Source organism: Glycine soja, chromosome 4, assembly GCF_004193775.1.
Source record: "Glycine soja cultivar W05 chromosome 4, ASM419377v2, whole genome shotgun sequence".
Classification (NCBI taxonomy): Eukaryota; Viridiplantae; Streptophyta; class Magnoliopsida; order Fabales; family Fabaceae; genus Glycine; species Glycine soja.
Window position 1 is genome coordinate 8,226,539 of NC_041005.1, and position 27,595 is coordinate 8,254,133.

Genomic DNA, 27,595 nt, shown 5'->3' on the forward strand with positions numbered 1-27,595 from the left:
TTTATTTATATGTGTATTTGAAATAATTCGTATGTAGATTGATATAGGATTTTTGGTTTTTAATATATATGGTTATGAATTGTAGTGTTTAAAAAATGGTGTGCAGTAAAAGATTATGTTGAGTTTTGTATGATATTATATGTATAGTGCGGTTAGGTGTTGTATGTTTGTCATGTGAAGATTTTTAATTTGTTATTAAGATGGACGAAGATCAATGGATGTATAACAGTATAATGTCTGAAAAAGTTGCTATGGATGATGAAAATGAACAAGAATGTGGTGTGAATGAACAACATGTTGATTGTTCGGATGCGCTCAATACTTCTCAGGTAATAATTTTCATTATTGTTATTAAATTGATAAAATGAATGTCCTTTTGAAGACTAAAATTGTGTGGGTTGTGTTATAGGTGTTTGCTACCCAAGATGATGTTTTGCAGTAAGGTCGATCAGTTGCTCATGAAAATGGATTTGTGGCGGTGATTATGAGGTTAGACACAAATACTGACATTAAAGGAAGGATTTCATTTTTGTTAATTGGTTGTGAGAGGAGTGGTCAGTATAGGTCTAGGAAGAAAGATTTTGTTAGAAAAGATATTGGGAGTAGGAAATGTGGGTGTCCGTTCAAGCTTTGTGGGAAACCAGTGGTTGGAGGGCAAGGTTAAATGGTGAAGTTGATGTGTGGGAGTCATAATCATGAATTGACGAAGTCATTAGTTGAACATCCGTACGCTGGGCGATTGACTAAGGATGAAAAGACAATTATTGCTGATATGACAAAGTCAATGGTCAAACCAAGAAACATTCTGCAACGTTGAAGGAGCACAATGTCAATAGTTTTGCAACAATCAAACAAATATACAATGCAAGAAGTGTATATCGTTCTTCCATTAGAGGAAGTGATACTGAAATGCAACATCTAATGAAGCTTCTTGAACGAGATCAATATATTCATTGGCATAAATTAAAGGATGAAGATATGGTATGTGATATCTTTTGGTGTCACCCTGATGTAATGAAGTTATGCAATGCATGTAATTTGGTATTTTTGATAGATAGTACCTACAAAACAAGTAGGTACAGACTCTCACTACTTGATTTTGTTGGTGTGACACCAACGAAGATGACATTCTTTGCTGGTTTTGCATATCTGGAGGGTGAACATGTTAATAATGTGGTATGGGCTTTAGAACGGTTTCGAGGTTTTTTTCTAAGACGTGATGCACTCCCTGGAGTTATTGTGACTAACAGAGACCTAACATTGATGAATGCAATGAAAATTGTATTCCCTGAGTGTACAAACTTGTTGTGCAGGTTTCACATCAACAAGAATGTCAAGACAAAATATAAATCCCTAATTGGTCAAAAAAATGCTTGGGAGTATGTGATGGATGTCTGGGGAAGTTTGGTTGATTGTCCTTCAGAACATCAGTTCGATGACTGCCTTAAGAAGTTTGAAATTGCTTGTTCACCTTGGCCAATGTTTATTGACTATGTTAACGAAACATGAATAATCCCCCACAAGGAAAATTTTGTTACAGCTTGGACAAATAAGGTGATGCACTTAGGAAAGACAACAACAAACAGGTATGAAAATGTTCAAGTTTTTCTATTAGGGTTGATGAATTGATGGATTTTAATTATTGTATTTCTTTATTGTTTTTTGTGTATTTCAAATGTAGGGTTGAATATGCTCATTGAGCTTTAAAAAGAGTATTACAGAATAGCCTTGGAGACTTATGTAGTGTTTGGGATGCCATGAACAACATGATCATGCTGCAACACATTAAAATTAAAGCATCATTTGAAACAAGTACACATGTGGTTGGACATATTTTTAAAGTTACCTTACACAAAAGGCTTCTTGGCATGGTTTCAAGGTATGCTTTAAATCAGATTGGTGCTGAGTATGAGCGTGTACATTATGCTGGCAAGAATCCTTCTCGTTGTGGTTGTGTCATGAGAACTACACACAATCTTCCTTGTGCATGTGAGCTATCTAAATATGTTCTTGGTAGCATCCCACTAGATTCAATCCATATGTTTTGGAGGAGATCAAGTTTTTCAGACCAAGGGTTATCTGAGCCCCAAGTGACCATAAAGGAATAGATGGAAACCATATCTAAGCGATTTGAGAAACTTGATATTTGTGGTAAAGTAACTCTAAAGAATAAACTTCGAGAAATTTCATACCCTGATCAAAACTCTATGTGTCCTCCTCCAGAAAATATCAACACTAAAGGTGCACAGAAGAAACCCATGAACAGAAACCAAAGATAAAAAAAGTGTGATCCGTCTTACTGGGAGTATGTTGATGCTTTACATTCTATGCAAAATAGTAATTCTTTAGTGAAGTGTAGTGCATCATCTTCTGACCAACTCATTCCAAGAAGGACCATACCGATGTTGGATCAATTTCATCCGTTTATACATGATTTCATTGACAACATTGTGGATGTCAAAGCTGACGGTAACTGTGGATATCATGTGATTGCTACTTTATTAGGTATGGGTGAAGATTCTTGGTCCTTGGTGCACAACCATTTGCTTAAAGAACTTGACAAATGGTCAGATGACTATATCAAGCTCTTTGGTGGCACAGACAGATTTGAGGAATTAAGGATGTCCCTACTTGTTGATGGGTTATCCATGGTATGTAATTTATGTTTTTTTTTAAGAATTAACTTTAAATAAATGTGATGTGTATATTTGTTTGATTCAGGTTACTATGGATAAGTGGATGGATATAACCGAGATGAGATATGTCATTGCATCAAGGTATAATGTAATCCTTGTATCATTGTCGCTACAACAAAGCATGACGTTCTTTCCTCTTAGAAGTCAACCACCAACAGATTCTTCTGTGCATCGCATAATATGTATTGATCATGTCTATGACAATCATTTTGTTCAAGTAGATTCAAGATAGTCCTGTTTTTAAATTTATGCAATCATTTGTGTTATAATAATGTTAAATTGTTTGTGCATGTACAACAGGTTTATTTAAAATATCATTGTCCTTTACCGCCTCTAGCATTGTTATGGTCTAGGAATTGTCATCCTCAGGCAAAGCAGTGGCTCCATATGTTAGTAGAATGCATCAGTACAAAAACTTGATGATGTTGAAAAAAGACTATGTTGACATAATTGAAGACTGAACATCTAGCTTCTAATGACTTTGTAATGTTCTACATTAATATATAATTGTTAGGCTACATATTCACATAATTGTTAGTAGCTTTGTTACGTTAAACTTAATTGTTTAAGGTGTAGAACTTATGAATTTATTGTGATGTCATTACTAGGGTTACCTGATACGTTTAACGGTTACGTAATTTAAAATAATTTGTTAACATTAACCCTAACATTTAGAGGCATAAACATAGACTAAAAATTATAAACCAAAATAAGTTAACATTTACAAAATGTTTGGGAAAACCAAAATGTTGTCAAATACAAGAAAATTATAAACATAGTCCAAATATTAAAATATAAAATGAATGACGTCTATGGCTGATCCGTGCACCGCCTTCGTCGCGACCTGACATAAACATTGTCCTCTGCTATGACACCCCTAGCGATCCTTAAGCAATCTTTCATGATCTCGTGTATTTTTGTGCCTGTAGTAACTATCCTTGGGTTGAACAAACGGTCCAACCTTTCTACAATTGCTTGGCAAGCCTCCTATGACATTGAAAACAACCGATAAAGTATTACATTATTTCAAAATTAAACTAAATGACATTTAATAGAACATTAATGCAACATTATTTACCACTGCATGTCTAGGCTGCTCCACATTAGAAGGGGCATGTGCCGGTGCTGCTGCTGGTGCCACTGGGACCTTAGGGATATGTGGCTCCACATATGTGTCATCCTACGTCATAGGTGGATGTCTGGCCGGATCAGCAGGCTGTGCCGGTGTCATGAATGGATGAGAAATCATGAAAAACCACTGCATGTAATCTGATGCACATTGTCTTGGCACAACATAAATCTGTTCCACTGCTGCAAGATAGTCAGAGAAATGCATCCACCTGTCGTCAATATCTTCAAATGATAACATTAGTCTGTGGTGGAATGGTTTGAACATATCCAAATTGCCGCACCACCCTCTTTGGTCGATGTTTGATGACAACGGGACCCCATCTTATATGACCTAAAAAGCATGAAATCAAATCAAAATCGTGCACTACACAGTGGTCACCGTAAGGCATCCAACAAACATTAGCAATCGTCAGTCCATCTAGACGTTTTCAGTACGTCGATGCTGGTAATGACTTCAAAGAAACCTTCGTAGCAATCCACCGGTAGGCATGTGGTGACATCTCATCATAGTCAAGATCACTTAAAGACTCAGCAACAGAGGGAAAATGCTCATACATCCAACACTACAAAGATTAGATCAAAATAAAATAAATGTCAAATTAACATATTAATAACATTTTTAAAATAATTAAATTACAATAATTGACAATAATTACCTATAATAGGGTGATGTAACCAGCAAGCTATCGGTTGCTGCTCTTCCAAGCATCATTCAAATGATCATACATATGAACTAGGGCGGCAACTCCCCTTGTGTAGCTTCCACTCTGACTCAAGTCTCGAAAAGCGTCTAAAAAACAATATGAACATGTGTTGCACTCTTGTTAGCAAAAAGAGTGCAAACCTAACAAATGCAACAGATAGGCACAAGCTGCAACAGTCCAATGTCCAGCCTCACATTTACTCTGATAAATATCTCGTAGTCACGATAGGCGTACGTATGCCCTATGACATTTTGTTGCAATATTGTTAATGGCGGATGGCGGTTCATGGCGAAAAGCCAAAAATCTGCCATAAAAATATGACGGATGGCGTAGCGGAAAATGGCGGATGTCATGGCGGACAAAAAAGATATATATATATATATATATATATATATATATATATATATATATATATATATATATATATAAATAAATAACCAAGTTAAAAAACTAAAAAAGTTAAAAAAGTTTCATGAGTTCATACAATAACCAAGTACCAACACCAAATAAACTCATTAAAGAGTTCAAAATAAGAAAAGGATAAAAACATAATGCAAAGTGCAAAGTGCAAAGTGCCATTTAAAAGAGGATTGAACAAAGAAAAAAAAACATGTTGTCAAATAGAAAAATAAAATAAAAATGGGTGTCAAATAGAAAAACGAAAAAAAAAGCTACAAACACCAAAAACAGGTGTCAAGCAGCAAAAAAAAGAAGAAAACAAACAAAAAACAAAAATGCACACTGAAGCCGTCGACGTTCGCTGTTTGTGCAGGTGCGAGATGTGGGATCGTGTGTGTACTGCGTCACCTTCGCGGGGTGGTGGTCGTGTGCCGGTGTGCGTCGCCTTCGCGGGGTTGTGCAGGTGCGGGGTCGTCGTCGCTAGTCGCTGCTGGTTGTGGGGTGGTGCGTGCAGGTCGTGCTTCTGTGTTTTGTGTTGTGCGTCCTCCCACTACGCTTTTGCACTTCAATTTCGGGTAAGGTTGGGTCGGGTCAGCCCAACACCTACCGCGCAAAAAACAAAAAAAAAACCGCTATTCCTCCTTTTCTGCTATTCCACCATGGCCACCATGGCCGCCATGGTGCCACCATACCCAACCTGCCACGCCACCACTATTCGGTGGCATTTTTTCAAATTTCTGGCACACTTTTTCGCCATGGCCACTATTTGATAACACTGTTGTGTTGTCTTAACTTTAACTTCCTCTCCAGAGACTTCAAGTAACTCTACCAACATCAAGACCGCTTCTTCGACATGTAGAGTCTCGAAGCTATGGAAAGCGCCTATAATAGGAAGATGAAGCAGAGAGACCACATCATCCAAGGTGATGGTTAGCTCTCCAATGGGAAGATAGAAACTGTTAGTTTCCTTATGCCACCTCTCCACAAAAGCAGATATAAGTCTCCGATCGCCAGTGTCCACTGAACATGCAATCAAAGGGCTTAATCTTGTGGCAACGACTAGCCCTTCAATTTCAGGAGCAGGCCTCCCAAATTTCTGAACATTCCTTCCATGGGAGAATAACTTCAATTGAGGATGTTCCTGCAAAAAAAATTAAATGATTCAACAACTTATAAAAATAGTAATTAAAATTATGACAAATTTAAATAATAACAAATACTTAACAAATAAATTTAATTAAAAATTTTAAATACCTCTCAATTCCATACGCAACGTGGTCACCATAGTCAATTAGCACTGATGGGTCATGCGGACCACCTGGAAATCCCTCAGCATCATCAACAGCTTTTTCAGCATGTGCATGTACGTCTTCAGTCACATCAAGAGCATCCTCAACAACAGGGGCAACTTCCTGTTGCCTAAGTGCTGATGCTGTAGGCCTTCGTCGCCGGGGAACATCATCTAAATGATGATGATCCTCTCTCCTCAGGGCTCTACCTATAACCTTGCCTAAGACACGACCTAACCCTCTAGTTCTAACCAAAATCTACAAGTTTTGACACACATGCATTTTTTGGTCAAATTCAATATTTACTATTAAAATAAACATAAACAACTACAAAATTTATAACTACAAATAATATATGACTATTTTTCATTGAAATAAAATAACACCATTTAAAACTATTTCATAATAGCATATATGACCACATAATTAAAACACAAAATTCATAAATAAAATAACAACTACATAATTAAATAATATATGACTATTTTTCATTGAAATAAAATAACACCATTTATAACTATTTCATAACAACATATATGACTACATAATTAAAACACTAAATTCATAAATAAAGTAACAACTACATAATTAAATAATATATGACTATTTTTCATTGAAATAAAATAACACCATTTATAACTATTTCATAATAGCATATATGACTACATAATTAAAACACAAAATTCATAAATAAAATAACAACTACATAATTAAATAATATATGACTATTTTTTATTGAAATAAAATAAACATAAACAACTACCAAATTCATATATTTACTATTAAAATTTATAATTATTTCATAACACCATACAATCATACATATTATTTTTTAAAACACAAATAATACCTATTTTTAAAACAAAACTAACAAATAAACTACCTATTTAAAAACATTTTTCAAAACATAAATACCTATTTTTAATTTTATTTGAATTAAAAAAGGTCATACAGATCAACATGATCTGTATGACGCATACGAATCAACTTGATTCGTATGCGTTATATGGATCATGTTGATCCGTACGAATGCACAAGAGGAAAAACGAAAACGCAACCATTAAAAGAGATGCGAAGCTTACCTCGACGGTGGAACAACAAGATGGAACTGCAGGTCCTCAATGCCAACAATGAACCACCCAATGTGCGGCAAAAGAACCTCCAAGGAAAGCAGATGGCATCGGGAGGAGAAGAAGCTCAAGCGTCGTCGCGAAAACAACCAAACAGCACAAGGAAGAGGAATGTACAGAACGCGTGAACAGTGTTGGATGTACAGGTTTTATATTTTAAGTGAAAAACATTTTTGCCCATTTACTTAAAATGTTGGATGCACCTAGTAACACCCCTTTTTAAAGAATCAAAGTTTGTATTGCAGTTACGAATAATCACAATACCTTGAAATATCTCTAACTCGTGGATCCGAGGGACCATGATTTGATTCAGGAAAAACAAAATGAGCTTACCAACGTGTCCACAACAACTATAATACAATAACGTGGCATAGCAAATAAAGCTGAAAAAGGCTAACACCCTAAATCATGCAACGGTATTTGGGGTTGCAAGTAACATTTGGTAGATTCCAAATATGACAAATGCATGCGATTACACAAATACAAGGTACGGGGGAGCAAGTGAGCGACCAATATTGGACAATAAATACAAGGTATTCACATAACTATTATCGTTTACATCTTACAAGACCCCTAAGACAACGGATAACGTTTTGTACTTGCTATTTTTGAAATGAATGTAGTTCAAGTTGACTAATTGAAGCTATCTTATAAATCATGATATGATATCGGACGATTATTTATGTATGATCCCAATTTCCCAAGGAACAGCTTCTCTCTGTCTTTTTTCAACATCATTGGTTTGTCTTTTCATTAACTTAAAATTAGACCCGGATCTCAATTTTACAAATTTTCGGCGGGCGAAAGCTCATCGTTCTGGAAAAGTTTACTTAGAATGTAGGCCTGCGATCAAGTCTACTTAGAATGCCAAGTAAAAAAATAAAATACAAGTAATATAAATATAGACACAGCACAATTCAATATGTCGAAAGAAAAAAAAAGGCTGAGCTTTAGAAACAAGTTTATTTCCCTTATTTTTCACAAGTTGAGATACTGAATAGAAGAAAAAATGATCAAGGAGCCAACCGGTCAACCTTCCACAGCCGTTGTCCATTGATCTCATGGGGAGTATATTGCAACCTGTCAATAAAACATGCACACAATATCAGGAAATTTTACCTCACTATATATGAAGCTCAGCTCTGACAGAACGATAACCTAGAGAACTTTATTAAAACGCAGAGAAGGGTGTAAAATGTTTCTGTTAGGTGTCTGTTTGTGTTAGATATCTTTTAGCATCTTTAGCAAGGGAGGGAGTTAGTTGGGCGGGGATATTTAGAAGAAACCAGGCAGCTCGTTCATAAATAAGAGGGGCTGAGAGGGACAGGTAGCTAGTCATTTGTGAGAGAATGGGAGCTTTAGGGCACGGTGGTGCAGAGCCTTGAATTTCTGTAGTGTTTGATCATTTGTAATTGGGGTTTATCCCTACTTTTTCCCAATCTCGGAGCTGTGGGTAGTGCATATAGAAGGATTCAGGAACTGTTCAGGTTTCAACAAGAATGAAGACATTCTTGACATCATTGGAGAACTGAGGAACCAGATAGCAATTTTCAAGAAAAACTAAAGGAGGGGCGTCTGGGAATCCCAGACTTTCAAGAAGATGATGTGTATGGATGGCTGATTCAAATCCAACAGCACTTTGACATGAAGAAGGGAGGGAAGCTGCAGTTGGATTCAGGAATTGTTCAGGTTTCAACAAAGAATGAAGACATTCTTGACATCATTGGAGAACTGAGGAACCAGATTGCAATTTTCAAGAGAGAACTCAAGGAGGGACGTCTGGGAATCCCAGACTTTCAAGAAGATGATGTGTATGGATGGTTGATTCAAATCCAACTGCACTTTAACATGAAGAAGAGAGGGAAGCTGCAGTCGGTTGTGAAAGTATTAGAAGGACATGCTTATGATTGGTATAAACAGTGGGAGGTCAGTAATCCTAAGGTGTCATGGGAAGAGTTTCAGAGGACAGTGCTCAAGAAATTCCAGGCCAGGTATGATCTGAATTTGCCAGTTAGGGTCCAAGAAAGGGAAGGGAAATCTTGGGAGCAAGACAAAAGGGAAAATGAAGGGTTGAAGATTGAGAACCAGAATTGCAGCAAGGGAGGAGAAACGGAAAACAGTGAGGAAAAAAAATACTATGCTAGATATGGTGGAGAAGAACCAGGTCAAACAATTTTGAAGAAGGAACAAAGGCAATAATGCTTTATCTTTGTAATTGGGTTTTATAAATATTTCTTCCTAATAAAGTACCATGTTTCTATCAGTTTTCTATGGATGGTTTATTTATAGACAATACATAACAAAACACTCTGATAAGATAACCCTATTCTATACCAGAATAAGATAATTTGAAATATGACAAAGTCCCTAAATAATAAATGGTTCCAAATCAAAATTGCCCATCAAGAATAAGTATATCCAAATTTTAAGCAATCTCAAGATAAGGTTCAATATTTAGGCTGTGTATGGATGACTAATGAGGGAAGAAAGATGCAGCAAAAGCTGGTAAGTGTTGATTTTGAATATAAACCTAAAACTTATTTGAGTAACTTGATTGGTGGGAGGACAGTAAATAAAGTAAAAATGTTATTATTATTGTAGACATGGCAGACTACTTTATAACTATCATAACCAAGCAGCCAGCCTAGGATATAGATCAACTCAAATTGATGGGCATACATCATGGATCTTGAACCTAAACCATGGCTTGAAAACCAAATATATGTCATTAAAAAATATTATGTACATACTGTTTGGCTTCATCCATTAAAAAAAAAGAAAACAAGAAACCTATCATAAACGGGGTAGCAACCACCTGTCATGCAAGCGAGATTTCTGCCCTTGCCAAAACTCGAAAAGTTGTGGTGTTAGCCTATATCCACCCCAGTTCTTAGGTTTAGGGATTAAACTTCTGCAAGCAAAAAATATGAGGATTATTTGCAGCTCCCCTAGAGTTAACAAATGGGAGAAAAGGTATACTTGTGGCCAAATGAGATGGTTAGCTAATCAGATTTCCAAGTCCAAGCCAAGGGGAGATGTGGAATTATAGACCATCTCATAGGACTATCATATTTTATCAGAACTCACAAATAACAGAGTCAAAAGCAGTTGTTCGATAACTTACCCATCAGAGTATTTTTCTTCCAGCTCTTTGTACTCCTGATAAAGAACATGCCTACCCGGCACTACAGTACTCTAATGATCCAAGAAATTAAATTATAAGTATACATACCATATCATTTCCATACATAATAATTTGAATTGAAGTGAGGCAGAAGTAGACCTGCTTGCTGACTATTGCTCCAATCTGACTACCTCTAGGGCGGCTATGGAAATACTGTTCTGATTCCTCATCAGAGACTTTCTGAACAGGCCCTTCCACCCGTACCTAGGAAAAGATATAGACAACAATGTGTTTTAGTTCCTTAGTCAAATATGAATTACAGGGAAGAAATAAATAATGAAAACTGTACACAAATTTAGGAGCCTAAAATAGAAAGGAAAAAAACTCCTTTCCCTGCTATACAAATAGATTACTGATAACAGCTGGTTCAACTAAAAGGACCTGGGAAAACGAAATCGGTCAATCACAATTCATAGCTGCTTCATATTTTCAAAAACAGTATCCAACAGTCATAAAATATCATGATTATCAATAAGTTAATTGGCGTGCCTCCAAAATGCAGTGTCACGAAGTTTGCATTATCAAACTAGATGCATCTTTTCCCTCAAAAAAAAAAAAAAAACTAGACGCATCCTGTTAAATTGGCACACAAACCATTGTACTTCATCAATGTAAAACAAGTCAGCAAATGCAAAATAATAATACTTTAATGAGGTTTGCTAATGCTCACCTATTTGTTTTATAGTTGGAGTACGTTAGAAAGCTACAATGTGGGTGTATTTTAAGAATATCCTTAGTTATAACTTACTAAGATACTCCAACTAAAAAATACGTAAGTGCACATTAGCAAACCCCACAAGCATTTACTAACATACATCCTCTTGTTTTTTAGTTGGGATATGTTAGCAAGCTACTACACCATGGGTGTATTTTAAGATAATCTCTAGTTGTAACTTGCTAACGTACTCCAACTAAAAGCAAGTGGGTGTATGTTAGCAAATCTCATACTTAATAATAATAAATTAAATAATCAATTAGTATAGAACAAATACTACTGATGTTCATCTTCTATCACTTCTTTTGCAGGTTTCCTAAGGTAAGATCATGTAAAGGAAAAAAGGTTTTAAAAAAAATTCCCTGGCAATCAATGCATGTAAGCCTAAGAGCAGGAAGTTTTCTGTAGTATTAATTTATCAAATGTAATGCAACTACTAGTGGATAAAATAAAAGACAGACCAGATTAAGATCAATCAGGATTTTTATTTTGCTTAATAAAAGAGAGAATACAACAAAGATAAAGGACACAGACTTCACACCGTGCAATTTGGACTGAACCCTAACAGAAAATGGAATCAATTTGCTTAGTATTTTCATCACTAAAATCTCCACCTGTATGCAACAAAACTTATTAACATAGAAAATCAGTTTTTGTCTACCTAGGCTTCAAAAAATGAAAACAAAGTAGAAGCATCACCAAACAAATCAAGCCCTTATGAATCCCAACTGAATCTTATTACCAAAATGACCCAACTCAAGATTTCCAAAAGAAGAGGCCATACTAATGGTAGATATTCTAATCCCCTATGTTATACCACCTGAAAGAAGTTTACTCATCCAAATCTTAAATGGTCTCTTTAGGAGTAGAACTATCAATTATTATACTTATCCTCATTTTCCCACCTAGTAAAGTACATTATGGCATGCTGCACCATAGGTTTTCAAGAAGGCATGATATTCTTTGGCATGAAAAATTAACTTCATCAATTCCATGTAAGAATAAGTCAATCTGAAGATGTGGCTAGAGAGAATGTAAGCAATAGTCACCTGCCGGTTTAAACCATCCCAGTAAAAAAGAAGTGATGCACGTGGATTTTCAGATAATTCACGTGCCTTTTGACTTTCATAGTTTGTGTACCTGCGCAAAGCAATTGCAGTAGGTGAACACAAATAAGCATTTGCCAAATAGCATTGCCACAGCAGTTCTAACATAAAAATAACAGATTAGTACTAACCACACAAATCCTTCCTTATCCAAGCCTTTTAGCAATACCATTCTTGATGAGCTGCAGCCAAATGAAGTAATTTGGAAATCTTAGTTCAGCTATTACACATAATATCCAGAATTATGGGAGAGTAATTTATTTTACAAGACCGACTGATATTTAGGCAAACAGCATTTTAACATAAAAAACAGAAGCAGATCTTACGGTTTTCCGTCCTTCCCTACAGTTGACAAGGACATAGCATTTGGTTCCTTCAAACCAGCAGCCAATGCATCATTAAACCATTTATGAAACTGCAGATAACAAATAGAATATTATAGATTTGCAATCATTCGCAGCCATTAAAATCTAAGTACTCAAAATACTCAGATTAGAAAACTGAAATAGATCACGGCAAAGTACTAAAGTCATTAACAACCACTGACAAGTAAAAGACAGACAACACCTCTGCAACAAACAGTATTGTGTCAGATGAACTTTACCTGATTAAAAGGGTCAGCCTCCACCTGCTCTTCAAGAAATTCTGGAGAGATATAGTTCTCTCTTAGAGCTGAGATATCAATACGTGGAGGCTTTCCAATTCGAACACACATGGAAGTTCCAGGATATGGTGGAAGTATAAGCTTATATTTTTCTGCAATAGCAGGTGGGACAAATCTACCTCCTAGAAAGTGGTGAGGACCACCAAACTTCTTTGCACCTAATTTTGGGGCTGTCAAAGAAACCTACAAAAAAATTAAGCACAACGGTGGGATGGCATCTCAATAGAAACACAATTTATGTTGAAATAAATATTGAGGATATATTATATCTAAATTTCAACATTCAAAGAAATAAATAGAGACACATATATCCCTGAAACATACCAACATATCAGGTTTAATGCCTGTACCATCAACATCTCCCTCTTCAACATGCCACCCAGAGGGAATATCTACAGAGACTATAACTGATCTTTTTTGGCCAATTTGATTATTATTATTATGTAAAGAGACAAGTCTCTGGATCAAATCATCAAAAGGAGGCCTTGGAGAACCTGAACAAACAGAAAATAATAAAGAAAAATAATACAAAATCAAATGGAACTATTTGTTAAAGGGTCTATACAGTAGTTCGGTATTCAGAACCAATGTGATGAGAGAACCTACTTGATAACAAAGAAAGCATTATTTAATTTAATTAACTGAGTGTTGCAAGCTATAGTTTAAAAATTATAGTAATGATATTGATCCTAACAGGGAGAACAACCCACCCAGAGTTCTGAGGAGACAGTAATCATCAAAATAAAAAGAAAACATACATGAAAAAAGAGAAAAGTAGCACAAGCAAGACGATGATTAGAGGCATAAAAACAGTGGTAACAGTATATTGTTTAGTCCCCGGTTTGCAAAACATAGGTGAGAATAATGTAGATGCTCTAGATGTACATGGATAGCAAACAATTTCTTAAAAAGAAAAATACCTACCATGAAATGAGAATCCAAACATTGCATCTATGACAACGTCAAAACCATTTGAAAGATCTGATGGTAGTTCTTCCACTGAGAAGAATGGGATTGACAGTGCTTCAAGCTAATGCAACAACATTTCACATGAGACTTGAAGATACAAAAACAATAACTAAAAAAGAGTGGCGGTTCAAAACTATGTCAAAATGAGTTCCATTCCATCCTACCTGAGTAACTAACCCAGCATATAGAGGCTTGGGGGTACGCTTTGGGTAACAGACAAATGGCTTATAACCGAAGTGATGCAGGTGCCGAGCAGCTACGAGACCGTCACCACCATTGTTACCGGGACCACATATAGTAAGAACACGACTATACTCACTCGGTTTGTAAACCTGTAAAAGAAGAAAAGAAACAATTCAAGCACAAACGCACCAGTATTAATTTAATAGACAATAATCCATAGAGAAAGAGAGCAAATTTCCCTCAGACAATGTTTTCTCCTTTCTGGTGTAAACTACACACCAATAGAAAGACATTCATGCCTAGAAGGTTTCAAATTTTACAATTATTATTGTTTTTTCGCAAAATCGAGACGAGTACACACAAAGTAAATACCTCAGAAATGGAAGTGGCGACACTCAAACCAGCCAACTCCTGCCATTAGGAATGAAAGGCGTTAAGTAACATAAGCAATGCGAAAGCGTTAACAAATGAAAAGTAAGAAAAATGGAGAATGAGGTGAAGAATGAAATAACCATGAGCTGGTCAACGCTGAAGCCAAGTGGTCCCATGAGTGTCTCGTCGATCTCCGCGGCATCTCGCTGCTTAAGGTAAGTGACGGAATCAGCGTCGAAATTCGCCATGCTTTGGGCAAAGGCAGAAGAAGAAGCAGTTGGTGTGGGGGCGCTCCTGAAGTCGGTGGAAAATGCTCGAATTCGAGGCCGGAGAATACCCTGAAACAAAACGCGAGATAGAAACGCCAAAATTTCGGAGAGAAGCATCGAGACACTCGTGGATAGAATGAGAGAAGAGGGAATTGGTTACTTACGGAGAATAATTGAAAGAGGGGGTTACGGTTGTTACTATTATAGAGAGAAGAAGAGAAGGTAGTAGCCAGTAGGTTATGGCTATGGGTTTGAGTGAGTGAATGGGTAAGGCATAGACATGTCATGCTTCTGCTGCTTCCCTTCGGCACCAATGAACGCATCGGTTTGATAGTTGCCCTTCTGCATCTCCCCGCTATTCACTTCACCAATCACCACTGTACTGCGCTCTTAACACTAGTGATTATACCTAATAGATAATTGAAAACCAAAACATGTGGTTATTATGACATCAAAATAATTTGGAAACTAATCATTTTATTTATACTATTTGATAATTATCTAGAAATTTAAGTTTTAGTGATTGAAAAATGCTATAAAATATTAACACATTCTAATCATGAAATAAAATTTATTAAAAATTACATAATTTTGTGAATGTCATTTAATATGGAATGAATCGTACTTGTAATTTTTTTAATTCTTAATAAATTTTAACTAATAATAATAATGGATAGTGTGTTAAAAAAATATTGTTATCACTTCTCTTAATCCTTGCATTGTATTTATTAATACAGATTTTTTATCCATATATTTTTCCTTAACTTCATCAGATTACTTGTACTATTTTCCTCATGGTCATTAATCATTAGTTTTGGGGCTAAGTTTATGTACATCAAAAGTAAGTAATAACAAGTGTTTGAAGAGGAAAACTCGGATGGAAGAAGCTTTCCAACAATAGTTGGAAATATTCACTATTTGTTTCTAAATTCTTCAAATAAGTACTAAGGAAATCCACTATTTTACCCCTAATTTATATTATTGAAGCAGTTTGATGAATAAAATTTGTTTTAATTTTAAATAAAAATTAAACTCTAATAAATTTTAAAGAAATGTATCTAATAAAATTATTTCATTAAAAGGATATTATTTTGAAAAAAAAAAAGAAGTACGTGTATATTCATACTAAATGTGAAAATATCTTATTCTCAAGAAACATATATGAACATTTTACCTAGAAAATTTATAACTGATTTTAATCATTCTCAAAAATCATATACATAAGTTTCATGATTCTTAAAAATCACCATACTCTTGTATGAAAAACTTTCCAATTACCATGATGTATTATCCCTCACCATCCAGAACTGTTAGAATCGAGCCAACTAATGTTTGTAAGGTTTATCTAGTTTAAGTTATAAATTTGTCAAACACTGCAATAAAATAATATGATTAGATAATTTAAATTGATTATATCGTTTTTTAAGTTTTTTTGGATGTGATTAGTTGTTGAAATAAAAATGAGGATTAACATGATCCATGAACTAATTTTATAAGTTACTATTTATTTTAAATTTACCTCCCCTTTTACACTGTTAAGTAATTTTCTTAACAGTAAGCTCTTTATTGTTTTCCACTTCACCATTTGCAAGAGATAACCCTAGTATCACAAACAAAATCAAAAGCAACAATCGTAAAATTCATAATCTGGATCTTAGAATATAAGAAACAGAGGGAGAACGAATTTCAAAGGTTTTCATCAAGGAAAAAAAAAATCATATCATTGCCCGGTTGAATTGTACCTAAAGTCCGCAGATATTTCTCAGTTTTGGTCGCAGAATTAACTACTACCAAGCAACGACACTATTCACATAATGATAAAGTAAAACCTAGAAATAATTCAAAACCAAAGGTAAAAGAAGATGCCATATTTATCTATATCAAGTTATCTACAAATCGGATTCTGTCCCAATGCCGCCACTTCTGCACCGTAGAGGCATAAGCCGCCTCCTCTTTGCAGCTTGTTCCTCACAATTATCAGGCTCCATGCTATCAATCATCTGACCATCATCACATCCAGCCTCATCATCTACTGCATCAGAAACTTGTTTCAATGGTGTTGTGGGAGCTTCCTCGTCATCTACTGCATCAGAAACTTGTTGTAATGGTATTGTTGGAGCTTCCTCATCATCTAATGCATCAGGAAACTGCTGCACTGAAATTGTCGTAGTTTCTTGACCAGAAGAGTGGAGATCTCCATTCTTGTTATCATCACACTTCGTAATCGAGTCTAGAGAATTTCCCACCACCGAGTTGGAAATATCTATAACATGCTCAGCTTTTTCCATGGCTGAACAAGTTTTCTCACCTTGTTCAGGTTCATTAGATGACCCAGGCTCATTCACAACAAGGCAATTTTTGCAGACTGTTATATCTTCTGAATCATCCAAGACACTATTTGATGCATCTAAAGATGGCTGCACCACATCACGATCCACTAGCAGAGAGATTTGTGGTCTATGACATTTCTCATCTCCACAATCCCTAGGAAGATATGGCAATGAACATGTTTGAGGTGTAATTCCAGCCACTTGCTGGTAGTTGGGATCTGTAGCCAAGTACATAAACTGGTCCCCAAGATCCGTGTCTTCCTATTAAAATACAATAGAAAAGGAGGGGAGCGGAGGAGTTAGTTTTACAACATCAATGTAAAAAAGGAGTGATAGAACCTAATATAAATGTGATAGGTTCTAAGTTTAGAAGAAATTTACACATCATTCAACGGCTACATTTAGAAACTATGCTGGATAGGTCCTAAGTTTATTACAACGTATAAAATGTAATGCAGGCAGCATAAATTATTTGACAACCATAGAAGCCTTTTGTAGCATAAGGGTTCAAAATTTGTATTTGGGATGAGGAAACTGGTTATGTCCATGTGATAAAAATGTTGCTGGGAGGAGAGACTACACATGACCTAGGGAGTGCTTCAAACAAATTCAAGGAAAAAAATGCAGAGACAGATTATGAGTAGATACCTCCATCGAAAATATTGAACGATAATCAGATGACCGCTGGTCAAAGGATTGGCACTGTCCCAACATTGCTCCTGCAGTAGCTCCTGGATCAAAAAGCTCTTTAAGAACCAATCCTGAATTGTTAAAGGATTGAGGATCCAAAGACGATGAACCAGACAATAGAGTGATTTCTATTCCCTGCCCAGCATGAGAAGTTGTTGGCTCCTTATTGACTTCAGGGTGATCAATCCCAGTTCTGTTATCATTATTTTCTAAGCACTCATCATCACCACTACAGTCAGAGGAAGAGATTTCATGTGAACCATGATTTTCCACAAGTTCAAAGATTAACTTCTGGATCAGTGTTCGCTTGAGAAAAGCTTCAGCAGGCAGAAACCAGTCCACATTGAGCTGGAAATTACTAGTTATATTAGGTCAAATTGGGAGATATAATACTAAAATAGGCATGACTAACAACTAAGAGAAATGTTAACAACACACTCCTTTTAACACATTCTTCAATATACTATCACTGAGTGAATTTTATGTGGGACCCAGGTTATTTAGTAGGGCATGTACTTAACCCAATTACAGTGTGTTGAAGAGAATGCTAAAATGCTGTTCAGCTAGAACTCCTCAGATGAAGAGATAAACAAAATTGAGGACGTTGCAACAAAAGAACTATGGGTAAATTATTTTCAACTTAAAAAAATATTGAACCACTCAAGTGATTAATAAAGTCAAACAGCAGATAAAGATTAGCTCTGCTCTTTGTACACTGGTAACCAATTGAATGGATGATTGATTTTAGAATGGAAATACTCTTTCCAATGATTTCTTGTTTGTGCTCTCATAAAAAGTTTGAAATAAACCAGAACTAAGAATGAGTAGATCACTTACAAAGTTGGAAAACTTGGTTAGTTTGAAAGGATTGAAATTAAGAGGTGCTTCAACAAGGAACAGCTCTAGGTAGTGAAGCAGAAATAGGCCACAATCATATGAGTTCTCTTGCTGCGGCAACTGTCATGGAGTGAGAGCATTCAATCACAAAACATTAAAAAGAAAGAAAAACTCAAACAGGAAACCAAAAAGTGATCAGTATATTCAGCAGAAATAGGCCAGAATCATATGAATTTTCTTGCTGTGCCAATTGTCAACGAGTAAGAACATTCAATCATAATATTATAAAAAATAAAATTAAAAAAAAAGTTAAGAGCATAAAACCAAAAAGTGATCAGTGTTCCTTGAATAACTCAACTAATAATGAGCCATGGGAAATTGAGGAAAGATACAAATGCAAAAGGTATGCCATATTCCATTTCTCTCAAATTTTTCTATATGGCGAACAAAAAAATAGAGGAAAATTAAGATTATCAAATGATGGGATTTTCCACTTCAAGTGTATGTAACACAAATGGTTTGCAGAAAAACTCAAAGTAAACCCCCAAACTAGTCTTCAAGATTGAATGAGTAAGGCATTTTAGTCCGAGATTTTAAAAATCCTGTTAATGCTTGACTTTGCAAATCATTCATTTTTAGCCCTTTTTGGTGCAAAACGACAATGGAAAAGAAGTACAAAAGGATTAAAATGAATTATTTTTTTGCAAAATCAGGGGTTAACAAAGTTTTTAAAATCTCAAGAACTAAAATCTCCCTCCCTTACAATCTCAAATTAATTTTGGGGTTACTCAAAACAACTTCTAACATATAATGCATTGAAACAAATACCTGTATTTCCTATATGAATGATTAGGTGCCTCACTTTGACAGAGAAGGAAAAGATTTTCAGGTTCATCAACCAGTAAGAGATTTTTTTTATCAAAAAACAGCAAACCTTTTATAGTAACTTCCAAAACAATATAGTATCTACTCCTCAGCAAATATAACAGCAATTTGTTTCATTAAAAACACAAATGGATCTTTAAAGGAAGAATGATTGTCCTTGTGAAAGTCATCAAAATATTAGCAGGCAATACCGCAAGTGGAAGAAAACGCATATTTAAGAATCTTGATGAAAGGTCTTCTTCCAAAGTATCCTTATGTCTCTCTTTCCACTCTTCCCACAAGTAACTGTCAATATCAGATGAGAAAAGACCAAAATACAACTCTCTTGAGTTCACTTTTTAAAATCAGAATACAAATATAAGGAATCTGCATAGTAGTAACAGAAATAAGCATGTATAATTGATATTACGTTGAAATTAAAGTAAGGAACAGAAAATGCCAATACGAATAAGCAGAATCCATAAGCACATAATTTTGGTTTTCTTGTTTGTTTACACCATCATTCATAATCAAAAGATAAAACAATAATGATATTTGCATTTTTCAGGGTTCAATATTAAATGTTTTTGTATTAGCAGTGCATGTTTCTGTATTATTTAAATGTTTTTCCAGATTGGCCAAACTATGTTAAGCTCAATTCTGGATTGATACTTGTACTGTTAGTACCTCTGGTACTCAATTAATATATATTATTAAGTTTGCTGATAAAAAAAAAATATTAATTTAAAGGTGAAACTAAAGGACTACATAAAAGTCAAATTAGAAAATTTAACATTGTGTTTTGGTTGGAAAGTTGCCTTAGTTGTGGTATGGTCACCCCTGGGTCAGTGTCTCAGAAAAGACTATCTACAAAGGGGCTGACCAGAAAGGCCAAGTGAAGTGTGGAGCCACCAGGAAGTGAACTCTTAGCAGGTTGAGATCACACATCAATTAAAAATAAGTCCTAAGTGGTGCTCATAATGCTTGGGCAATCCCTACCTTAAAAATCAGTTTTGTGAGGTTGAGTTAGGCCATAAGCCCAAATTCTAAGAGTTCCAATAACTAAGAAGAAACTTCATCTAGAAGACTCACTTAGAGTTTAATCAAATGCAGGATCAATGGTCTGAGCTCTATTTTTCAGATTTATATATGTCTACGTCTAACGTTGTGCAAAAAGTTGAGTACAAAGTTGACTACGTTTAAGTAAATTATTATACACAAAATACTAGCTAAGGATATACAATTCTGTTCTAAGGCCAGAAACGTTCCCTTGAATGGTTCTAGGACTGATAGATATGTTTACAAAATTTGGTTAGATTGACAGTCATGCAAGACTTCACAACTAATTAGTAATTACATAATTAAAGGAAGCACATTAACCACTAGGAACTTCATTATCAATTGCTTGATAAAATCACAATTTAACGAAGTTACTACAAAATCAATATTTCAAAATTCAGCTGCAGGGGCAGATGGTCTGCAATGGTCTCAAACATGAACCCAAATATAACTTGTACTTGCATATATAATATAACATCAAATTCAGTTTTAATTTATCGCACATAATAACCAGCATACACGTTTTTGGGACAGGGGAGGGGTAGAGAGGGGAATAAAAGAAAGTAAGAAGTTCTAGTCTACCTTTGCACTAGGTTTTTCAGACCACTATGACTTCCTTTTATGGAATCCATATGCAATATACAGGGTACCTTAAGTGAATTGTCCGGCTCCTTATCTGGAATACATATAATAACATAAATCTCAGAAAATAGTTTCACAAGAATGATCATAAGCCGAGACCTCACCATTAAAATTAACCACTTCACCAGGATGGCATATGACTATTAAACTCCAGTGAAGACTACCATCACATGAAAAGATAAGGCTGATCAGCACTTGAATACAGTTAGAGACAGATGGAGAACCAAAACTTCCAAAGAATCTTACTTGAAGTTCACAGGAATAAAGATATAATCCTTTGCAAATAAATTTACTTTTCTTGTCCATTTACGAACGCGTAGAAATGCTGCTTTTCCATCAGAAGCACTAGACGGATTTTTGTCCATATCAGCCAACTTTCTAAAGAAGAAACTATTAAAAAAATGAAATCTATGCTTTTCCATGTCCGGTATTTGATTCTTGAGATACCTGCCAAAATGAGATTTCCAAAATGTCAAACCATCTTCAATCACAATATAGATCAACAACCATATAATTATAATGGGCCTTTAAAATACGTATACCAGAAGAGAAAAAAAAAAGGGAAATGGAAGGTACATAAAGCAGGGTGAGAAATGCTGCCATGAGTAAAGAGAAAATTAAGGATGGAGAGGTAACAGATTTTACATGTGGCATTAGCAAATTGGGGAGGAAATTCTGCAATGTTGTGTGAGGGTAAGGAAAACATGAATATAGTGGAAGGAGAAGAGATTGGCAGAGGAGAAGAGAATTTTTGAAAGGGTTTAATGGCTTTAGCCAGGGAGGGCAGGATCCACTAATTCAGCTCTGATTGTTCTTTTTCTTGCTGCATTTTATTTCTCTTCTGTTCATTCTGTTCCATTTCTGTGTCCAGAACTTAATAATCAACTTATACCCATAAAGGAGAGTTTCTCGTTGCCTTATATTATAATTTCAGTATCCATCAATTTTTCATTATTTAATATTTCCTGCCTTTTCACAATATCCTACAATCATCAATCCTTTTAGTATTCTCTTTATATAAACGCAATATATGTTGATATTCCTCTGCCCATAAGTGCCTACATATATCATCATCTATTTTCAATTGTAAATTGTATGTTACAAAAATCATATGAAAGAGAACTTAGTTTTTAAAGGGAGAAAAGATAAAGGACACTCCATTCCATGGTTCACAAAGATGCAATCTATAAGAAAGAAAATGCAACCAAGAAGGACAGAACAAGCTAAAAATGTTATTGTAGTCTTGCATATGATGAATAAAGTTTTTAACAAAAATATGGGACAAAAGAATGATAATTATGCATACACACATGCATACATATGAGTGTGTGTGTGTATAGAGAGAGAGAGAGAAACTCACTGGATGTAAAAATCAATAATTGTGTCATTAATGAATGTGTCTGGTTGCAAGAGATCTACATCTCTCTTGCTTAGGGAAACAGCATCTGGATCCCCTTTCGGATAGATAACATCATCGAAAGGCTCCTCAAAACTGTTTCAGATCATAAATTCTTAGAATTAAACATGGTATTATGAGCTACATCCTCCCTCCCGCCCCCCAAAACACACACACACACACACACACACAAAGCAAGACGAGAAAATGAAAAATGATAGTAGAAAGCAATAGGCTCTAATGGTTATTTACAAGATATCATGATCTTTTACATTCACTCAAATAGACACATTAAAAAAGTATATAGAAATCAGAAGATTGATGTGAACACGTTTTCCTCAACATAACAGAAGTTGTGCACGTTTCTACTTAAAGGTATATGGAAAACATGAAAATCATACAGATGTAACCATGGACTCAAACCTCACATTTCCAATAAATGATATCTACAACATTTTTAATTGGAAGAATGAGTGAAAAGGATTGCACTCAGCTTCAACATCCCAAGCCAAACATCTCAGAAGCACACATTAAACCATAGAATAAACTATGGAATACGGTGAAAAGAAGATTAATAGACAGCATATATGCAATGGCAAAGGAAATAGGACACCATAAAGCACTAAACCTGAACACGTTTTCAAAATAAAAGCTATGGGCTACGGCATCCATACATGTAGATATGCTTTCCAAAATGGAAAAGGAAATTAACAAACAATTCTTACTTGGGGAAGTAGCATCTTGACCCACGTGAATCAGTTTTATTGCCTTCTACATCCGCACTACAAGAGAAAAATTAGTCATAAAAATAATACATTCAATAAAATGACATAAACTGGCATTCAGAGCAAAAAACATATGCACCTCAAATCAATTTTGAACCAAGAATAAACTTTTCCATACAATGAAATCACACATCACAAGTTTATAAACAAAACACAAATATTACAATTAACAGAGTCCAGTCGAGACTTGTGACTTGCAGCCTATCCATCAATCAATTATAATCGATAGAAACCAGTATCCAACAGGTGAAAACCTACAATCTGTGTAGAATTTTATAGAAAATTGATAACCAACTGACCAAGGAAAAATGTAATAGAAAATACAACTTAATGACTTACCGAAGAGCCATGTTCCAAGAAGCCAAGTATTTCAGATTAAGAGATGTGATTTGTCTATGTCTAAGAGACCAATTGTAATCAGCAACCGCAATTTCCAATTCCTCAATGCCTAGCATATGTATAGACATACACTTAATCAGTAACAGAGATAAGTTACTATCTGCAAAAACAAACTACAAACTCCTACTATCAGAAATTACCCAAATAAATTTAGCTAGTTTGAATAAAAATGACAAGTTACGTCATGTAAGCCAAGATATAACGAAGAAGAAAACCATTCCCTTTGATCAACTATAATAATAGCACTCACCTGAAGCATCGCTTACATGTTTTGATTGGCTTGCATTACTTGATATTACTCGAAGCTTTATCACGACAGTTCCACTCTGAAGAAAGGGCATATAAGGAGAATTATAGAATTTACACACACACACACATATTGCAAGCAATAGAATTATAAAACTCACACTTTGAAACAACTGACAATTAATGTCAATGAGATCATCAACTGTCCATTCAAGATCAAAAGCTTCTTGCTTTATACATGTAGTTGAAACATTGATCTTGACAAAACAAGGTGAAAAGGTTAACTTTGGCCCCAGATAATAATTATCCTGGTATATGACATAATCAGGATGAAGAACAACTTCTGTATTTGTGTCATCCTGAAGATTACATGAAAGAAAATAATAGTGAATACAAAAATAAAATGACCCATAATATGCCACAAAAATAGTGAATCAAATGCCGTAGAAAGCATTCTATATTGATGTACTAGATATAGAGATAAGAAAATACAAAGTTTGTAGCTTAAACAGTTAGTACATCAGCTTATATTCTCAGATAAAAGGTAGGTAAACTTGATGAAGCAGTAAGGGGAAAGACAAAATAATCCAAAAAATTAATATGCAGCAGTAATGAAAAAGTAAAAAGCAATAAAAGACAACAGTAGAAAAACAACTAAAGCAATACCAAATCTAAAAAACCCACAAAAGATGACAAAAATACTGCATGAGATGTCAATTTCTTTAGCACAAAAAGGTCATGTGCTTAAAAAAATTACCATGTCAGAATTGTCTGTGCCATTCAGTCCACAACCATTTAATGACACTGAAATAATGAATACTAAGTTTAGTAAGTAAACTGCAATATAATATTTCCAAATTGAACGTGGTAGAGTTACCAAGTATAAGGAATCCAGGATTACAAAAAACACACCACCATTCTCTGGAAAATCCGAAGCAGGACTTGTTGGAGCACTCTCATCCATGCTATCATCAGCCTCTGAATTGACATCAATTGATTCATTCTGTAAAAAAATTGAACATAGACATAAATCTCACAATTAAATCAATTACTTAGACTGTAATCTGACAAATTGACGTTACAGTACACTGTATGAAGACCCTGAAGGGGCTGTACAAAAAAATGAGGACCCTGAAGGGTCAACCTGGCTTGTTTCAGGTGAAGATACTTCACCACTTGTATCCATTTTCTCTAGTTTGTTATGGTTATGAATATCTATTTTAAAATGATGACGACTTTCATGACTAATCAAATTTGATTCTTTGTCAGCTTCCAACACAGAACTATTCTCTTTACTATCATATATATCTTCCACTGTGTCAGGAGAGGGGTCAGAACAATCCTTTTCCAAATTAAACATAGCACCAGCTACATCAACACAATGAATACTGGCAACACTCTTGATGCCAACCTTATTGACCTCGGAATCTGCAATACATCACAATATATGTACAATCAATTTAATTGAAATGCTTATATAAAATAAAAGGAAAAATAGAAAGAAGTGGGGAACATGAGAGGGAAACTATTTCAAGAAAGCAAAATTACTAAAATAAAGACTGAATGGCATATTTTCAACAATAAAGAGTAGGACTCTCAATCTTGCCGTTCATAATCCATAATTTATTACTACTATTTTATTATCTTTTAAGGGTCTTGCTATCCATGCTCCAAGGGTAATGATTAAAAAACTATAAAAAAAAACATATTGAAAATCACACTGGAGATGCATTGGAAATTGTGGCAAGAGTATATTAATAACACTTTTCATAAAAACTATGCACTTATAATACCTTAACCAGTGCCCTGATTAGTATTTGCTTGTCTTTAATCCTTTTTCATTTCATGATAATTATATATACGCATGCCATTCTTCGTTATCTATCTATTTAAGCATATTGAAGTTTACTACCCTTCCACGAATTCAACAACCATGGCGTGCACTAGGGCCCATCCAGAATCAAAACGAGACCACTGCCTATGCTCGACAACGTCTTGTGTTAAGGACAGCCCAACTTATCTCAATAAAGATAACCAGCCATCATGACATTACATTTTTTAAATTACTTACAAACTCTTTAAGTCCTCAGAAAACGAAAACAATAACAATCAGGAAGAATTCTCTAGGTTCCATTCCTCTCCTTCAGTTCCTTCAAGTTGTCTCTCTAAGAAGCATTCGCTATACTTTAAAATCGAAACTATTAATCATCAAACATTAAATATAACGCAATGGCGACACCTACAAATTAAATTACCATCTAAAAGGCAAAACGAGTACTATATATGAACAATTCCAAATGAAGATCACGTTTGTTTCTCGAATTGGGAAATTAGGGAAATCGTCTTACCGCGAGCGAGGAAATTGTGGTGTTTATCGGAGGCGACCTCATCCTCTTCGTTGAAATCGAAGACTTGCAGATCTCTGCGCGGAGACTTGCTCATGGTTCCCCAGCAACAGCAAGGGTTTTTGGGGGGAGCAGCAGCGAGTTGAGAGCGCCAAATTGATGCAAGCTATGCCACTCTTGGGAATTGGGGGTGCGTTGAAATAGTGCCCTAAATACTATTAAAATCCGCCAATTATAAGTTGCCACCTGTCCCAAACTCGGTTGAAAGGTTGATGTATTTTTTCTTTCGACTCTTGAGTATGGAATTACCACGTGAATTTTTATAAGAAAAATACTCAATTTACTCTATAAAAGTGGAAAAGAGTTTCAAAAACATGAAAAATATTTTTTTATTTGAGTGCGTAAAAATTAGAGGTGTTTGTGACCTGATTTGGTTGGATTTTTTTTATTAAAATATCATTCCAATCAAACTTTAAAAAAAACATACAATTTGATTAAGTTTTAATTTAAAATAAAATCCGAACTAAATTAATCTTTTATAATTTAATTTGGTTAGATTTTTGCAGTTTTTATTGCTATAAAATTTTCATTGTTGAACATTTTATAATATAACTAAAGACTCTATAATTACTAACATATTCATATTTTCGGAGTTGCTTTCATATTTACAAATAAATGATATGATGTCATAGTAAAAAATCTTAATACAAATATATAAACTTCTGACATGCTTTAATAAATATAATTCAACTACCAACAACAAGAAATTATCATTGATATCATTATAACATTCATGAATATTATATCTCATTGCTTCTCTTTTTCTTTATTTAGTTGTTCACAAATTCTCAATATTAAGATTAAAAAAAATTAATTAGCAAATTCAATGATCCAATATTATCAACCAAAAAGGCAAAAATAAAGCATAGGATCACTACTACAAAATTACCTTTCTACATCGGTTAAAAACACCTTTTTACATCGGTAATCACGCATCACTATAGTCGGCGTCGTTGAAACACTCATGTCTATCTACAACAGTTGAACGACCATCTTAGAATGACTCGGTTCAAAGACGGGTCTCGAGCCACACTCGTCTTAGAATTCTAATCATTCTACATCGGTTGTGGCGTCGAACCGATGTAGAATGTGTCCATTTTAAGACGGGTTGGTCTCTAAACCTGTCTTAAA

At 34.8% G+C, this 27,595-nt stretch overlaps 1 protein-coding gene and 1 pseudogene across 3 annotated transcripts; both read right to left on the reverse strand.

The window, feature by feature from the left end:
- Positions 1-8,068: 8,068 nt before the first annotated feature.
- LOC114409208 (pyridoxine/pyridoxamine 5'-phosphate oxidase 1, chloroplastic-like) lies at positions 8,069-15,260 on the reverse strand. Of its 2 annotated transcripts, XM_028372570.1 has the most exons (14): positions 14,976-15,260; positions 14,683-14,880; positions 14,543-14,581; positions 14,152-14,319; positions 13,943-14,048; positions 13,343-13,512; positions 12,959-13,201; positions 12,681-12,769; positions 12,486-12,536; positions 12,298-12,388; positions 10,633-10,737; positions 10,474-10,544; positions 10,165-10,260; positions 8,069-8,429 (listed from the first exon to the last, which is right to left on the reverse strand). In XM_028372570.1, exons 1-14 carry the CDS (start codon positions 15,132-15,134, stop codon positions 8,363-8,365), a joined length of 1,653 nt encoding a protein of 550 aa, XP_028228371.1. In that variant the 5' UTR covers positions 15,135-15,260; the 3' UTR covers positions 8,069-8,362. The 2 variants fall into 2 exon arrangements, with proteins under 2 accessions (XP_028228371.1, XP_028228372.1); XM_028372571.1 differs by lacking the exon at positions 10,165-10,260.
- A 1,171-nt stretch (positions 15,261-16,431) lies between these two features.
- LOC114409209 lies at positions 16,432-26,596 on the reverse strand (annotated as a pseudogene). Its single transcript, XR_003666007.1, has 15 exons — positions 26,408-26,596; positions 25,204-25,487; positions 24,972-25,062; positions 24,817-24,863; positions 24,221-24,418; positions 24,064-24,139; positions 23,754-23,862; positions 23,355-23,411; positions 22,594-22,725; positions 21,480-21,680; positions 21,174-21,393; positions 19,745-19,838; positions 18,669-18,788; positions 17,790-18,179; positions 16,432-17,402 (listed from the first exon to the last, which is right to left on the reverse strand). The product of XR_003666007.1 is annotated as a probable ubiquitin-like-specific protease 2B (transcript).
- Positions 26,597-27,595: the final 999 nt, after the last annotated feature.

Bases quoted from the DNA above. Each gene is read 5' to 3' on its own strand.
- LOC114409208 (XM_028372570.1), bottom strand. From the start codon at position 15,134: ATGCGTTCATTGGTGCCGAAGGGAAGCAGCAGAAGCATGACATGTCTA. The intron at 10,261-10,473 runs GTAAGTTATCGA...TTTTGCTTGCAG, and splicing joins GAAGAAAAATACTCTGATGG to AAGTTTAATCCCTAAACCTA. The intron at 8,430-10,164 runs GTGGTTGCTACC...TTTTATTGACAG, and splicing joins AAATCTCGCTTGCATGACAG to GTTGCAATATACTCCCCATG.